This window comes from Falco peregrinus, chromosome 1 (genome assembly GCF_023634155.1).
Source record: "Falco peregrinus isolate bFalPer1 chromosome 1, bFalPer1.pri, whole genome shotgun sequence".
Taxonomy (NCBI): Eukaryota; Metazoa; Chordata; class Aves; order Falconiformes; family Falconidae; genus Falco; species Falco peregrinus.
Window position 1 is genome coordinate 118,886,627 of NC_073721.1, and position 17,855 is coordinate 118,904,481.

Here is a 17,855-nt window from a genome sequence, read left to right on the forward strand (position 1 = left end):
ATTACCTGTTTTCTCAGAGGGAGAGAAGTGATGCAAGGGAAAATGCAGTGACTCATTCAAAACACTTTGGGGGTGGAAATGATGTTAGAAACCAGGCTGAGCTTCACAAAGCCCTGCACTTACAGACCCTTACTGAGTCCAGAGCTACCCGTGTTGAATGGTGTAAATTAACCAAAGAGAAGCAGTTCAGGAAGTAGTGGGGGAAAGGGGTGGAATTAATATTACTTTTGCTAGAAGGAACTGAACATACATTTTGTACCGTACTTAAGCAACATGTCCTACCCGAATGTATGGCCCATTGAGAACTGAGCATATGTAGGACCTTCATACAACAGCACAAGCATCGATGGTTTTCAAATGGGGCTTGTCCCCAGGAGCCTGCTCCTGGCTGCAGCAAAGTGAAACTAAGCTGTGGCTAAGGATGTTGCAGGACACCCTGTGTTACCAGACTCGGGCTCTTCCCTCGGCCAAGAAGCAGCCACCGGTGGGCCCAACAATGTCCTATCCCATTTTCTTCTAATTGTAGTATCCTAATTCCACCATGGCATGTGAGCACTGTTTTGAGGATGCTTGTCAGAAAGCTAGCAGAGTGCTTTCACCATAAATGATTACCTAGATTTAAATATTGTGTCTGTTTATACTTGGCAGCAAGGGATCCTACCAAGACAGAGCACTAGAATGCCAGAAAGGGGCAGGGTGGAAGGAAGGACATTTATCAGCAGAGCTGACAAAAGGGAGTGGTGCTTTGAGCAGTCTCACCCATTTAGCTTGTTCTAGCTGCAGAAAACAGCATAAGACACAGACCAGAGGCTGGCCACACTCTATGCGGAAGGGATAGAGCAGTTTGCCTGATACAAACACTGTACTCAGTGCAGATGATGCTGAGAGCAGAGATTTTTGTCCCCAGCTGGCTTGCTTTGCTTCTTACCCCTTGGCACTTCAAAGCTGTTAGTGGCCAGCCTCCCACTCTGGGGCAAGCGCTATGAAACACTTGGGGATGCAGGCAGCAAGTCAACACACCACAGAAAGAGAAACAAAACAAGACAGAGACTTGCAACCTGTCTTATCCAACTTCTCAGCTGCGCTCCCTGGCCAGGGTGGGAGTCTCTGTGGGTGGAGCTGTCTTTGCTCTTGTTTCCAAAAGAGAAGAAAAAAATTGTTGTTTTCTCTAGATTATAGCAACAGTTTAGAGCAATTTCAGAGGGGGCGTGAATGCCCTAGTGCCTTCCCCAGCTATATCACACCCAGGGACCTGCTCACGTTGGCTCTCAATGACCATTCACAGAATACTCTTTTTTTGAGCCCCCACCTCTGGCAGCACTGAGAGGAAAGCTTGCCTGTGCCCCAGTGATGACCTGGGTATACTGGGAGACACAAGCAGGCGATGCCTCCATCATGTTCCTGGCAGGTGCCAGCTCCATCAGGCTGCTCATCATGGCTGGGGTGCAGCCGTGCCTGCCAGGAACGGCGGTTCAGAGGAGTGATTGACGCCTGCTGCTGTGGTGCAGGGGAGGAAAGCCAGATATGCATCCCCTGGTGCTTCCCTTGAAGTCCTGGGGCATGTAATTGCCATGGGCAGGCAGGAGAGAGGCCCTGGAGGCTTCTGGGGATGCAGTTATGGTGGCTGGATAATTGCACTACCTGCCCAAACACAGGCTATCGTTTGTTAAGACAGAAGCTATTAAACTTGGCTTGTGTCAGACACAGCGTGGCCAGCGGGGCCGGGGCAGTGACCATCCCCCTGCGCTGGGCACTGGTGCGGCCGCCCCTCGAATCCTGGGGTCAGCGCTGGGCCCTCACTGCAGGGGGGACACTGAGGGGCTGCAGCGTGTCCAGAGCCGGGCAGGGGCTGGGGAAGGGGCTGGGGCACAAGAACCATGGGGAGCGGCTGGGGGGGCTGGGGGGGGTCAGCCTGGAGAGGAGGGGGCTCAGGGGGGACCTTATCGCTCCCCACAGCTGCTGCAAGGGGCTGCAGCGAGGGGGGTCGGTCTCTTCTCCCAGGTCACAAGTGATAAGACAAGAAGAAATGGCCTCAAGTTGTGCCGGGGGAGGCTTAGATTGGGGATTAGGAAAAATTTCTTCACTGAAGGGGTGGTCAAGCACTGGGACAGGCTGCCCAGGGAGGTGGCACTTAAGGACATGGCTTAGTGGTGGGCTTGGCAGTGCTGGGTTAAAGGTTGGACTCGATGATCTTAAAGGTCTTTTCTCACCTACATGATTCTATGTTTCTATGAACACAACCTACGGAAAACCCCACATTTATGGCTTCCTACCACAATAATATTCTGCTCAGGTCTGCTTCTGTCCTAATGTTCTCTGCTGTAGAAGAAGGAAAAAAAGTGACAGCTATGCCCCCTCCCTCCCTTCCCTTCCACAACACACTCCCTTCCGTATGAGAAGAAGATACGGTACCTTCTGTAGTGGGTCCTAATGCATCTATTGCTTCTTGTGAGACTTGAGGCAGGGCAGCAGTAGCAGTGGCCAGCAGATGGGGATTGTCTAGAATGACAGCTGTCTCCGTCTCCTGTCCTGACACTGCGGGAGGGGAGGGCTCTGTTTCCAGCTGAGCCTTTTCAAGGTTCTTGGGTCCCTGTGTTGGTTCAGCATCTGGAGTACTGGTACTAATTACAATGTCTGGGACAGAGGTTTCTCCTGAAATGCCTACGATTGAGTTTGTCACAGCTCCAGATGTGGCATCAGGAACTTCCTTCTCCTGGGGAGCACCAGAAGGCTCACCACTGGCCAAAGATGTGGCAGCTGTTTCGATGTTAGCAGCAGGCAATGTGGATGCTTCTCCACTGATTTGGTGGGCTGTGGATGTTTCTATGCTGATTTCAGGAAATGCAGATGTTTCCCCACTGGTTTCGTGGACAGTGGATGTTTCTATGCTAGTCTCAGGAAATGCAGATATCTCACCCTGGGCTTCTTGACTTGTGGACGTTTCTATTCTAATTTCAGGAAATGCAGAGGTTTCCCCACTTACTTCTTGAACTGTGGATGTTTCTATGATAATTTCGGGATAGGCAGATGTTTCACCCCTGGCTTCTTGACTTGTTGGTGTTTCTATCCTGATTTCAGGAAATGCAGATGTTTCTCCACTGATTTCGTGGACTGTAGAAGTTTCTATGCTAATTTCAGGAAATGCAGATGTTTCCCCACTGGTTTCGTGGACTGTGGATGTTTCTATGCTAATTTTGGGATAGCCAGATGTTTCACCCCTGGCTTCTTGATTTGTGGATGTTTCTATTCTAATTTCAGGAAATGCAGAACTTTCTCCACTAATTTCACGCACTGTGGAAGTTTCTATGCTAATTTCAGGAAATGCAGAACTTTCTCCACTGGTTTCAAGGACCGTGGATGCTTCTATGCTAATTTCAGGATAGCCAGATGTTTCACCCCTGGCCTCTTGACTTGTGAATGTTTCTATTCTAATTTCAGGAAATGCAGATGTTTCCCCACTGATGTCTTGACTTGTGGATGTTTCTATTCTAATTTCAGGAAATGCAGATGTTTCCCCACTGATTTCTTGTATCGTGGATGTTTCTGTGCTACTTTCAGCAAATGCAGAGGTTTCCCCACTTACTTCTTGAACTGTGGATGTTTCTATGATAATTTCAGGGTAGCCAGATGTTTCACCCCTGGCTTCTTGACTGGTGGATGTTTCTATTCTAATTTCAGGAAATGCAGATGTTTCTCCACTAATTTCGTGGACTGTAGAAGTTTCTACGCTAAATTCAGGATAGCCAGATGTCTCCCCACTGATATCATGAATTGTGGATGTTTCTACACTAGTTTCAGGAAATGCAGATGTTTCTCCACTGATTTCCTGAATCGTGGATGTCTCTATACTAGTTTCAGGAAATGCAGATGTTTCTCCACTGATTTCCTGAATCGTGGATGTCTCTATACTAGTTTCAGGAAATGCAGATGTTTCTCCACTGATTTCATAAGCTGTTGATGTTTCTGTACCACTTTCTGGCAATGCAGATGTTTCCCCACTTAGTTCGCCAGATGCAGAGGCCTCAACACTCGGCCCAAAACTGTAAGGAAATGTGACAGCTGTTTCCCCACCCAGTTCCTGTGATACTGTTGGTCTTGTCACAACTTCTACTAAATGAGAAGTGACTAAAGTGACTTCTGGAAGCCCTGAGGCCTCCCCACTAATATCAGTCACTGCTGAAGATTGTCCACTTAGATCTGTGGCTCCAGAAATGTCTCCGCTGATGTATGGGATCCCAGATGGCTCTCCACTGAAGTCTCCTGTCCCTGAGGGAAACCCACTGATCTCCATGGCTCCAGACCCTTCTCCAGATAGCCCTCTGTCTCCAGAAGGAAATCCACTGATTTCTATCATCCCCGATGTTCCTTCTCCCACCTCTTGTGCAACTGAGGTCTGTGTTACAACTTCCACCAAAGTGGTATCCATGAGAGAGACTGTGGGAAAGCCAGAGGTGAGTCCACTTTCCTCTCCAGACAGTAGACCACTGGTGACATCAACTCCAGAGACTTCTCCACTGCTGTCAATCATTCCACTCAGATGTCCGCTCATCTCAAGCACTCCAGAAACACTCCCACCAAAGTCTACATGCCCGGAAGACTCCCCACTGACATCTAAACTCCCAGATACTACACCTGATGCATCTTCGCCTCCTGAAGGCAATCCACTGATTTCCAAAATCTCTTTTGCTTCTGCTCCTGTAACTGTGGGGGTTGAGGTCACTTCCTCCAAATGGGTGTCTACAAAGGTAATGCCTGAGGCCTCACCACTTCCATCGATACCAGAAGCAAGGCCACTTAGGTCCACCAGGCCACTGACCTCATGTGTTCCAGATGGTTCTCCACTGACATCCAGCCCTGAGGGCAACCCGCTGAGCTCAGGTACCCCAGAAGGCTCCCCGCTGAGCTCAGCCCCCCCGGAGGGCTCCCCACTGAGCTCAGCTCCTGAGGGTAAGCCTTGGGCTCGGCCACTGGTGTCCCACTCTGTAGATGGGAAACTTGACAGATCTCCTTCACTGCTGACTCCGATGGATCCTTTTCCCTCCTCTCGCCGTTCTGGTGCTGCTGTTACAACTTCCACCAATGTGGTATCCACAAGAGAGACGGTGGGAAAACCAGAGGCAAGTCCACTTTCCTCTCCAGATGACACGCCACTGACTAGCTCTGTGCCAGAGATTTCTCCGCTAAATCCAGAAGGCAGCCCACTGCTTTCCACTCCAGATGGCATCCCACTAATTTCTGGTATCCTCGAAGTAGACACCAATATGTCTTCTTCTGCAGAAGGTAAGCCACTGATATCAGCAGTGCCAGAAGGCACACCACTCAGGTCCCCTGAGGGTAGCCCACTTTCTCCAGGTAGAAAGCCACTGGTATGCAGGTCTACCGATGGTAATCCACTTTCTCCGATCCCTGAGTGTTCTCCACTAACTTCAAAAACTCCAGAAGATGGTTCTTCACTTGTATCCGGGACTCCAGATACCCACCCAGATGCTGAAGATTCACCACTGACTTGATGTTCTCCAGATTCAATCACCTCCCCTGACACTTCGCTGACAGAAGCATCGGTACTTGTTTCCTCTGGTATTACGGTAGCTGGAGGAAAAGCAGATGGACTCACTGGAAAAGAAAGAGTGAACAAAGGGAGATAGGAAAATTATTTACCAAATTGTTTTAAAGAAGCTAGTAACAATTTCCTGATTGACTTTACCCTAAACTGGTACCTTTGAGATAAAGGTACTATGTGCTTGCAGAAACAATTTGGTCTCTTCAAATTGTTAATGAACATTATATGTTAATCAACTATAAATTAAATACCTCTGGGAAACTGGCAGAATATATAATCTTCTGATGTGGGACGATGGCAACAGTGACACCAATTCCCAGGTGCCAAAACCAAGCCACTGCTTCCTCAGAGAGAACATGTGGAAGAGAAAAAGTTTGATGCTGCTCTGACCATGCTGCAGCTCTGTCCTCCCTCGAAGGCATGGCCTGAGATCTGTTTGTAGCCAGCCTTCCCCATCCTGGATACACAACAACATATTTTGCAAGGTGTTCTGGCAGTGCTGTGTGTGCTGGCCTGCTGGTCATTTAGTTCAGTCCTAGACCAAAGTCCTGTAACGTACAAGTGTAACTCCTCCTGCGTGCACAGACTCCGATTTTGCTGATAATGGTGATAATCATCTAGATTTAGAGAAAGTCCCCTTCACAAGGGCACAGCCCACTTATTTTGGTAGTTTCCCCACCCTACGATGCCAGCTAAGCATGACCCAGGAGACAGGGAAGCTCTGACCCACCTGAGAGCAGCAACACATCGGTTGGAAAGACCTCTGTCCCCCAGGCTGTCTGATTCTCAGGTTGAGTGGCAAACTCTGTCTCTGCGGTCACCTCCTCCCCGGAGGGTACCCCCTCCACTCCAGGGATTAACTGGGTTGCCAGCACATCTTCTTCAAAGAATGAGGTAACCCCCTCCTCTTCCACAGGTGGCAGAGCTGGAACAGAAAGGTGTTGGAGGGAGTTTCCAAAAATTTACAGTCCAAGATGCTGGTGAAGTGCTTTGCCCAAACCGACACCCTGATGCCCGTCCTCCCTCGTAAAACCCCTTTCCCCGAGGATACAGGTCTACATGCCCTGCAAGGAGCGGGAGGGTACCTCTGAAGCAGAAGGCATGGTGCCGGGACAGTGGGTCGGGGAAGCCTGTCTGGTTGTGGTGCTGATAGACGGTTCTCACGCCAGGCGCATCCCCCCCGCAGGCGGGACGGGGGCTCACGATGGGATAGCGGAGGCTGCCGTCGGCTAACCAGCCAGCGTAGCATCTGTCCAGGCCCTGCTTCCAGGCGGCGTGGAGTTGGCCAACAGAGGCCAGTGTGGCGTTTTGGGTCTCACAGTACTGCTGAGCTTCTGGGAAGGTGAACTGCTCTGGCTGGGTTGCGAAGAACACCTCGCCTGAGGGACGGGAGAGAAAACAGGCATGAGTCCCTGCATCCCACCTTTGCACGTGGAGGTGTGAAGCACAGTTTTGCTCCACAACCATGCCCAGAGGAAGGGGGAGAACATACCCTTGAGCCTGTTGATGTAGCAGTACACATCGTAGGTCTCCGAGGCTGGCCGCATGCCGTACGACCGCACACCTGGAGAGCCCTGTTTGTCTCCTATGCAGTTACTTCGGGGAGTCACAATGGGATACCTACCAAAAGAAGAGAGGAGGTAACCCAAGGTCAGCCTTATGTACCCCGGACTGAAGAACCTCAGTGTACTTGGGAGTAGGACACGAACACTTCACCATCAGAGGTGCTCAGAGTCCCCAGCATGACTTGGAAACAAGTCCACTTACAGCTCGGGGCAACGAACACCAACTTTCCTCTACTTTTCCAACATGGCAGGGGAGCTCACTGCTGCAGGGTGTATACACAGGTTAGGAAACAGGTAGGACAGGTTAAAAAGAACAGGTCTATTGGCCACTTGGTATTGTGGCCTGGAGACAACCTTAGGTCAGCAAAGCTTTAGATGCTGATGAGCAGAGCAGCAGGACAGCCCAGAGTACAGCCTCAGTTTGGTGGCTGAATAGTCATTTTGAGAGGTGTCTTCCCCAAGTCAATGTAGTTTTACCTGACTGTCTGGTCCCGCAGCCAGCCGGCATCGCACTGGTCAAAGCCAGCCTCGTAGGCAGCCTGGAGCTGTTCCGGAGTGGCTATAACTGCGCTGTTCTCCAGGCAAGCCTGCTGGGCTTGGACAAAGGAGAAGGCGTATCTACTGGTGGCGGCACGGTAGTGAAACACCACACCTGGGAGAAGAGAAGCCATGGTGAAACAGCAGATATGGGACCCCTCATCCACCGAGATGCATGACCAGAAAGGGTCTTCCCAATAATTGTGCAAGGACCAGTGCCTGTCAGGCCCACTTTGATGGAGATGCCTCATTCATTGAGCTCTGCTGCCATCAAGGGTGATGTTCTGGGGATCTCTTCAGCCCTCCTCTAGGATCTTCCTACCTTGACTTTCCCCTTCCCCAGAGGCAGATGCACATGGGAGTGCAGAGTAGGACCACTGCAATCCCAAGTGTCAGCCAGCTGAGCTCTTTTCAGCACATGATGGGGTGGCCCACAGCCTCCTCCTCACCCCTCCTGTCCTACCGTAGTCAAGGTACTCCGCCTGCCTGTGACCCCAAACAGACCTGCACACCTCCAGGGGACTGGATGCCCTCTGCGACAGCAGAAGCTCAAGCTGTTTTCAGCTGAAAGGTTACCTCTAGGAGAAACTGATCTTCAGGCTTCTCAGAGTTCTGGTGACTTACCCGTGGGGGAGATGGGCTGCTCAGGGAGGAGACCAACACCGGGGGCTGCCGTTGCTCGCACAAGCTGATCTTCCACTGTGAATGCTGAAGCAGACTCTAGTCCTGGTGTGGCAGTCACCCCCACGACCTCTTCCACTGAGCTCACCTCTGCTGTTTCGGTGGTGATGGCAGTGTCTAAGGCTATGGTGGTGACCTCTTCAGGTACAGCCCACACTGCTGTGACATCCCCCCTGGTCATGTTCTCCTCCTCTGGGGCAGTTGTCTCTACTGTGACACCGGTGGCAAAGAGATCGGGCAGGACAGTGAAGCCCTCATACAGCTCTGTGGCAGTGGAGGTGATCTCAATGGGCTCCAGGGTGGCGATGCTGCCGCGGGCCTCCTCCTCCGTGGCATTGCGTGGCAGAGGTAGCTCCACTTCTGTCTGGGTGACGGTCTGGACAGTGAAAGCGCTGCCCAGCTCGCTTCCCGTCTCGTCGATGAACTGCCCTGGGACCAAAGTCTCAACATCCTCCCCTGCATCAGGAGACAAAGCAGCAATCAGAGAGGACATGGTCAGTCTAGCAAGGTGTGCTGTGCTGGTGCTGTCTCTGAGAAGATGCTGGGCGTTTGCTTGCTCAAAGAGGAGCAGGAACATCATGACAGTCTGGTAAAAGAAATGGCTTTCCTTCCTCCATGATGGCTTTCTATCACCTCAGGATGGAGGGCACGTTAATGAGTTAGAGGCAACGAGCCACCGCATGCTTCACAGCTGATAAATCAGAGGACTCTCCCTGCTCTCCCAGCTCTCCTTCCCGGGAACACCTTGCCCATATCCAAGTCTGCACTGACCTCTAGTGCCTGCTACAAGGAATTTAAGGTGGCCGGAGGCAAGGAGGGGAGCGTGGGTAACCTCCACAGCAGGTCTGAGCCATGGGAGAAAGACAACTGGATCCCCACACTCAGTACATGAAGTCTTACCAGGATCACCATCTCCTTCTGCTCTGCCCAGGTGATGACTTAAGAGTTCATCACATCTAAGCATGCTAAGCTCGTCTCCGGGACAGCCAAAGCCACTTGCTGTACCAGATACATTCAAATAACTCCCACCTTTCCCCTCCCAGATCACTTTTCTGCTCAAGCCACATCCCTTGGCTGTAGCAGAACATGCTCAACATGCCACTGAGCAGGTCAGCCTACAGCAAGGATGGTAGTTAAAAGAGCAGCATGAACCAGAACTGGCCAGGTGAGGGAGGGATGGGACGTCTTGAGTACGCAGCAAGGCAGGTCTTGGCTGGGGAGGAAGAGATAATGAGACACTATCAGGCTTTTTTCCCTAATACCACTTTCCCTGCTCTATTTATTTCCAATCCCATTTTCCTGCTAGCTCATTTTAGCCAGTAACTCTCAGCTCCCAAGGGATTCAGAAAATTAGATAGAGATGCTCAGACAGGGGCTGGCTGTGCTCAGCAGTTTCAGATGCATACCCTGAGATAACCAGAAGTCTGTGGCTTGGTGGACCAATCTTTAGTTTGGCCACGTAGCTGGATACCTCCAAGGTGTCTGGGAGGTTTTACAGAGGCTCCTGACACACTGATCATGCATGCATCTGGGCATGATAGGTCTGTATCAAAGGGGTTTCGAAACATACTTTAAAATACTATTTTTTTAAAAAGATGGCAATCCTATTTGAATGTTAGCCTCTGGTTGCCCTGAATAGACCATATACCACTGTGCTTTGCCCTCTTCTTGCTGCAGAGAAAAACGTGCAGTTAGAAGAAAAGGGGAGTAGCTGGACTGCTTTCAACTTCCTAGGTGTGATTTTGCTCCATTTCTGTCTGTCAGAGACTGTTGCGGCCTCTGATTTATCCCAGCATGGAAACTCAGGCATGTGTCTGTACCACAGCACATTATATCACTATACACATTTTCAGGGTCAGGCCTGTTCTCTTTTTCCTTCTTTTCCATCTCTAGCATTCAAAGTCTTGTACATGAAGCACCTGAGCTCTGCTCCATGTCTCCAGGAGAGCTGCCAAAGCTGGAAAGTGTGGGAGGACTGGAGAGAAGAGGGCTGTGTCACATCCACCTCCGCAGAGCCCCCCCATACAGGTCAGGCATCTGTGCACTTTCTGGATCTGCTTCCTACCTGAACATGAGCGGGGGACTAAGTCCTTTGCCAAACCCGCTTTCCCCGACCATTTGAAAAATAAAAATAAATAAATAAGCAAGAGGTCAGCTCTGGCCAGGGAGCTCCTGCTTGCTGATGTGTAGAGACACATTGCTTAGTCCCGCAGCCCTGACACACTCACCACTATAGCAGATGGCATCGTAGCGAGAGTCGGGGTGAGGGTACCCCGTCTGGTTGACGTACAGGTACACTGTCCGCACGCCCACCAGGTTTCCTCCGCAGTTGGGCCGTGCTCTGGAAATGGGGTAGCGGACGCTGCGATCAGCCAGCCAGCCCGCGCTGCACATGTCCATGCCGTCCTTCCAGGCCAGGTACAGCTCTCCCGTGGTAGCCAAACGAGCTCCCAAGCTGCGGCATTTGTCAAAAGCTTCTTGGAAGGTGAACTTCTCGGGGGCGGTGGCATAGAAGACTTCACCTGCAAGCACACCATCCATTAGCACAGGAATTAGCTGTAGAATTCAACCCCCATTCCCTTTCTCTCCCCTTCCCACTCCTGAAAGTCTGGATAAGATGAAAAGTCTTGCACATTACAGCTGAACTGCATCCCCATGTTGGTGACCGCCTATACAGACGAGAGACAGGGAGTCTTACTGGAGTCACAGGGCAAGAGGAAGATAAAAGACAATTTCAGTTCTAATGTGCTGGATATTTCAATGGATCCTTCTCATAAGCACGGGTGATGGACACCTCTGAATGTCACACCCTCTAATGGGTGACCAGCGACTTGCAGGATGGCACGGACTTTTGTGGAGGTTAGATGGACTCCACCCTCTGTACTGCATTAGTCATTTGACATTAAAATTGTCCAAGGTCTGACAAAGAGACTGTAGAGAACATCTAGCTTTGCTGGGGTATGTGCTTTTCCATCTTCAACCTGTCTTGCCTCTAGTCCCTTTGCCTTTGTATTTACCATTGTTCAGTCTAGGCATGATCAGAGCTTTGGCTGTTTCTTTGTCTAGTAACAATAAAAGCCCCAAATCACCTTGCATTTGCTCTGCATAGCAGTAAACATCGTAAGTTTCATCTGGCTCACGGACACCGTAGGTCCTCACTCCTGGAAATTCATCCTTGTCGCCATAGCAGCGCTCCCGGGGCCAGTGGATGGGGTACCTGGGGGAGAAAGGAAGCGTAAAGAGAGGGGGCCAGGACCCCGGCAGCCGCAGTGAGGCTGGAAGGGGGCTGTGGAGCACTGTGCAGTGTGATGATTTATGCCTTTTCCTGGGTTATGGGGAAAGGTGATCTGCTGTCCTGCCCTCCCTCTGATGGTCCTGAGCACAGCACGTCCCTGGGAGCACCAGCCAAAGACATCAGGCCAAGTTGCCCTTGCGAGGGATACACAGCTTGGTACAGTTGAGACACACTTGTGCATTTTGGCATAGCATGTTTTGTTTAAAGAGGACGAAGGATCAGGATTAAACCATTGTCTACTCAGCTGTCACTACCAGCTGAGGAAGGCAGTGGTCACTCTGCTTTCCTGCTATAGATTCCCCCTGGCAGAAAATGGCTTGCAATCCACCACCTCCCTCTGCACGCCAGCAATTACAACAGCTGCTATTTCACAACTGTTTCTCAATCGTTTTTGGTCAGTGGCTTCATTACAGAAGCCTTTCCCTAATGACCCTGCTGTGGCTTTCCTTTCCCCTCCACCGTTCATTACCTGACAGTCTGATCAGCCAGCCAGCCAGCATCACACTGCTCGTACCCATCCTCATAGGCAGCTTGCAGCTGCTCCGGAGTAGCAATGACAGCACTGTTCTGGATACAGGCCTGCTTTGCTTTCTCGAAGTTCAAGGTGTACCTTGTGGAGATTGCTCTGTAGTGGAATACGATGCCTGGAAAACACAATGGCTGTCACTCACACGTCTACTACAGAGCAACTAGCCCCTTGCCTTCCAAAGAAGTGATGGATTCAAAGAACAGATACTACATGTCGACCAGAAACAATGAACTATTTATGCTGATTGTCTGTGTTTGAGCATCTCAAGCCAAGCATGACTTGGTGGGGTCCTTTCGCAGGACCTTTTGGGACACGCTGGTGACCTAGGAGAGCAACTGCTCTCCCATGGTGCTGTAACAAAGTCACGGGGCATTAAAGGCCAGTACCTGAACAGCAGTGTGAACAGTGGAAGGAAACCCATCACCCAGAACACAGAGCTATATCACCATCAGAAGAACTCAGTACTTCCCTGATACAGCTTTGTGCAGCATTTTGAATGCATGGTTCAGAAACCAGCCAGTGGGGCAGAACAAGGACTGTGCTGCTGTGAAGGTTTGAAAGCTGCCACCTCGCAAGGTCCTGCTCAGGACCAGGGGTGCAGAGTGTCAATCACTGTACAAACACCCAGGAAACCTTAACAAGATGCAAATATACTTAACACCTCCAGATCTGCTGCAAATCTAAGTTGTATTTTTTTGTTGAAGGGGATCTTTATAAAGGATGGCTATTGGTACACTCTGGTCTGGCATGAGCAGGCTTTATGTCAAGTGGGAAATTCAGCAGGAGGCAATGAGAGGGCTCCCAGCCTCCACTGTCAGATATGTATTCCAGCGCACGTGAGCAGCAGAGACATGGTGGTTAACTGTTGTAGTGGAAGCTGTCTCCCTGTCCTACACTGAATGCAGAAACCAGGATAAAGATAAAGGTTGTAGGAAACTTGTTATTTTATCCACCTATTACTAGGATGGGCTTTGCAAGACAACAGGGAAAGTTTTTCCAGAACAGACCGATTCTCCAGCTGAGGGCATCCCATCTCCTAAAATGTTTGGGAGAAATAAAAGGTCTTGTAACAGCCCTGTTCCAGCTTCATCCCTCTGAGCAATAGCCCAGCATATCCAGTACCACCTCCTGCCAAGGATGTCGTCTTGCTGTCTCTGTAAGTCACCTCTGCCAGAAGAGTCGTTTTATTGCTGTATATTCTGCCATGAGTCATTTTACTGGTTTGTTTAGTCTGGTCCTAGCCTGCTAAAATAAATGCTTGGCTGATGGCTTCTGCTTGCCTGCCCATTGCCTTCTCTGTGACCTGGCTGAAAGGGTTTATGCCTGCAGGGACAGCAGTACCTTCTCTGCCCATATATTTCTTTTTCCCTTCTGCCCAGGGCAGGCAGCAAATCTTGAGAGGAAAGAGCAAGGGCAGGATCTCACCTTTCACTAGGACCTCTATTGAGTCTTGTCTGTCCTCAATCCCGTACATCACTTCACAGCGATAAATCCCAGTGTGGTTGGATCTCAGCGCCTTGATTTCCAAAGTGGCATCAGTGGGGATGGCAGGGTAATTGGGCAAAGAGATCGCCTCCCTGTATTCGGTGTTGAGCCGGATTTTCCCACCGGTGGCCACTAGCAAGACAACTTCGGTGCCGTTTGAGAGCTTGCTCCATTTGATCCGTGGGGTCAGCAGAGCACTGGTGTCCTGTTCCTCTGGGATGTTGAAGTAACAGGGGATGTTCAGGGAGCTTCCCAGGACAACAAGCAGGGGAGACTGCTCAGGTATCTTGACTTCCAGGCCATCACTTCTGTCTGCAGTTCCCAAACAAAGCAATGGTCACATCAACAACACATTTAATCCAAAATATCCAGTGCTTCCGTATGCTCCAATGCCTATATCTGCTTTGCAAACTTGTACCTGCATATCCGGACATACATACGCTTTTTGGTCTAGTCTGCTGAAAATGACTGGCCGAAAGGGAAGTTACAACCATGACCTTTGTGCCGTGGTTGCTTTTGGGTTTGGACTAGGGCTGGGTGTGGGAATGAAGGGGTCTACTGCCGTGTAGCTGCTGCCCATGCTGTAGGATCACACCTGATCGGGTTTAAAATGGGGAATGCTGAAATTCCCTTAGTTTCCTCATAAATCTGCTTTTGCCTAGAGCTATCTCCCTGGCTCCCCAAGAACAGTGAGAGGTTATGGCATAGCATCCATCCAAATAGAGGAGCCCTGTGCATACACAGAGCAGATCTTATGTACACTTATTTCTGTCAGCTGCACATATCGGGAGATGGGACCAGAGTGCAACACATTGCTCAGTCCCACTTTCCCACACCCTAGGGCACGTACCTGAGAGCTCCACAGCGGTGGCTGCAGTGATGACTCGCAAACACACAAACACTAATAGTAAAGTGGTCATAGTTTACCTGCAAGAAACAACACAGGGAGAAACGATTTATGACAGGTGTATGTTCATAGGGAGCCGAAAGCTGTGGATGCTGCTGTGAGGCAGTGCAATGCTTTCAGCCACCCCTTAAGCCTCCTACATGTGGCTGGTGGTGAAAGCCAGTCCTTGGGGAAGGATGCTGTCTCAAAGTGCCTCTTGCTTCAGGAATCATTTCCTGAATTGTCCATAAGACAAATAAACAAGATGCTCTGCTATGTACATCAGACAGAAATGTTACTATTGATCACTTATTATATTGCTGTCCCATTCTCTCTCTTGTGATTCAATCTTACCTGTGGAGCAGAAAGACAATTTTACAAAAGATCTTCATGCTTACTATGTATTTACTGAAGAGGGACCATCACGTCCACTAAGCCTTTGTCTCGGAGCAGGAGCTGCCCCTCACCAGCATCCCCCATCCAAGCCAGCACTGGCTCTCAGGCCAGATGGTTGGATGCATTTTGTATACCACAAAATGCTCTGAAGGGAAACCTGCCCTCTACATGGTGAAAAACCCAGAGGTTACAACGCTTTGGTCCAATACACTTGCATTGCCAGCATACATAACCTTAACTGTAAATGGATCCTGAACTGATACAAGAAATCCACAGGATACAATTCTGGGCATCTAAACTCCACCCTAAAAATATCTTCCTGGGGTCCCTCAATTAGTCAGAGCAACCTGCTACTTCTGAAAGCTTTAGGAAAGGAAAAGAGCATCATACTGACACTGAATGGCAGAAGCAATATAGGGAAGCCAAGCAAATTAATCCTGTCTGGATTATCATCCAGTATAATACCATGGGATATCAAATAGCCACATATATTCAAGTTGGTTTTAATATTTCAAATAAAACCCATGTTCTCTGGCAACACAGCATCATTTGGCACCACATTTCAGGACTGACTCAGAAGGAAGGACCACACCTACTGAATCACTGGTGTTTCCTTTGAGGTCACCTGCCCAAATATTGTCTGTTTAACTCCTGTTAATGGAGTTATGTTAATGTTAACGGAACATTCTGAGCATATACCTATTGACCTTGCAGGAAAGTTCATTAAATACCCTCACTGGCACAAGAAAAGGCCAAAAATAAACCTTATCCTCTACAGTCCAGCATTAGCCTTTCACTTATGAAAAAGTGGACCTCCATTAATTTCAACCTGACACATCAGAAAAACTTATCTTTGTGAAATCTTTAGTTAACAGAGACAACCATACTGGTGGAAAATAGGACAGAGTAGGGCTGGAACACATCAGCAGAGAAGCACGAAGGCTCGTGTTTGCAGCTGTATGGCTGAACAAGATCAAATGGACATGTCTCAATTTCTTCTGGGTGTGGGAAAAAAATTTCAGGTAAGTGCCAAGCTCAGGGAGAAACCGTGGAGTTGCACATATGTTTGAGTGTCTCTCTGGTTAGGAATGATATCTGCACAAGCAATGTATTATGAACCTCTCTGCAGCATGACAGTTGACTTCGCCATTTGCCTCTGCTGATGGCCAGTACCAAGTCATCTGCCATGCTGCAGAAGATGTCAAAGTGTTTGGCAGTCAGTACCTGGATGATGGCACGGGGATGTGCCCATAGGATGGGTGGTGGGGGGCAATGAAGTGCCTTCTGCTCATCAGTAAGCAAGGAGAATTGGAAACACCATCTGCTATGGATAAACAGTCTGAAATCAGCTTGGCTAAACAGCCATACACAAGAGTCCTTAAAAAGCTGGCTGAGTAAATTGCTGGCCCACTGATGTTCATTTATAATCTGTGCTGGAGCACTGGGGCAGGTCCCAAATACCGAAGTGCTGTGCCAATAGTCAGCCAAGATATACAGCGATAAGCCTCATAGATACATGCTAGTTTGATTGACATAAATTCCAGGCAAAATAATGGAAAATCTGATACAGACTTCAGTTCATTAATCACTGAAGAATAGGTGTAATAATCTTAGTTGAGGCACTTGTATATGAAACAGGTGCTTCCAAACTTGATTTTATTAGCTGGCACGATTCTAAGTTTGTCTGTTAAAGGTGCCTGCATGGTTGTAACATAATGTAATTAGAATTTGATAAGGTCTGACTTTCACAGGGTTCCATGATACGAAGATCTGTAATGCCAGTAGTACATACATTGAAATGGCTTAGCAGAAGCTTAGCTGGCAGGTCTCTAAAAGGAGCCATTGACGGACACTGACGTTGAAGGAGATATTTCTAATGGGCATCTGCAGGGGTCAGTATTAGATCCAATGTGTTTCCAAATAGTCTGTATTTCAATAGAATCAAATATAAAATTATAGAAGGGATGCAGAGCATGCCTGACAGTGGGATGTTGTGTCCTAGAAAGCAGTCACTCAGGAGAGCTACTGCCATTATCTGACACTAAAACAAACAGGATGGTCCCTTCTGACATTAAAATTCATGAATACGAATGTATCAATGTTTCGATCTCTGGTCTTGTATTATTCATCTTGCCTGGCTCTAGGCAGTACAAAGAATCATGTTTATGGATATCGCACACATTTTTTACGTGTCTTGTAGGATCTAAGGCAAAAAGGCATCCTGTAAAATTAACCCCCTTCCCTGCTCAGTCTCAGCCAGCCATGCCTGAAGCCCGCACAGGCGAGGCATCCCATGGCCGTGTCAGGTAGGGAGAGAGGGATTCAGGGGAGAAGGAAAAGGGCTTAACCTTTTGGGGAACATCTCCAGATTACAGACCAGTCTGTAACACATGAGGCACTGCAGAAAACTTGAAGCAGACACAGCTTCTGTGTTTTGGTGTAACTTTAAGCTTTGGGGGGAAACCGAAGTCCACTCTTTGAAGCATATTCTTGTTTAGTTAGAGGAAAGCTTCCTACAAGAACAAATAACTCTGAGTCTGTGCATCCAGAGCCCTTCTAAAGTAGGTCACTGCTTTCACTAGGGACCAGCCTGACATCAAGTGAGAACTGTCTCTGTGAAATGAGGTTGTGGGGTGAGCTCAGATTATTTCTACTTGCACCATCTCAAAGCTGCCATTCCGGTGGATACCCTCCATTCTCACCCTCTGAATAAAAGGAGAAATAGGAAAGCAAAGATCAGGTGAGTCCTGGGAGCAGGGGTGGACCCTCCTGGGCAGAAGGCACTTGGAGGGAATTCAGGTAGAGAACACTTTTCTAGCTATTAGTAACTAAGTTTTTAGCCAAGATACTCACTTGAGCACTAAATAAAATCTCTTACTTCTCCAGGCTCCTTAGAACAGGTAAATTTCAGCTGCCTCTGC

At 49.1% G+C, this 17,855-nt stretch overlaps 1 protein-coding gene across 2 annotated transcripts in view; it reads right to left on the reverse strand.

The window, feature by feature from the left end:
• ACAN (aggrecan) overlaps positions 1-17,855 on the reverse strand; it is a 50,568-nt gene that overhangs the window by 13,510 nt on the left and 19,203 nt on the right. Inside the window, exons 2-12 of one of the 2 annotated variants that reach the window (XM_055792870.1) lie at positions 14,503-14,579; positions 13,593-13,964; positions 12,108-12,282; positions 11,433-11,560; positions 10,572-10,865; positions 8,287-8,799; positions 7,603-7,777; positions 7,053-7,180; positions 6,646-6,939; positions 6,291-6,485; positions 2,413-5,613 (exon numbers count right to left, since the gene is read on the reverse strand). In XM_055792870.1, coding sequence (XP_055648845.1) covers positions 2,413-5,613; positions 6,291-6,485; positions 6,646-6,939; positions 7,053-7,180; positions 7,603-7,777; positions 8,287-8,799; positions 10,572-10,865; positions 11,433-11,560; positions 12,108-12,282; positions 13,593-13,964; positions 14,503-14,572 — 5,545 coding nt within the window. In that variant the 5' untranslated portion in view covers positions 14,573-14,579. Of the gene's footprint in view, positions 1-2,412; positions 5,614-6,290; positions 6,486-6,645; positions 6,940-7,052; positions 7,181-7,602; positions 7,778-8,286; positions 8,800-10,571; positions 10,866-11,432; positions 11,561-12,107; positions 12,283-13,592; positions 13,965-14,502; positions 14,597-17,855 lie in introns of those variants that run through there. The other variant, XM_055792879.1, reaches the window with a different exon arrangement.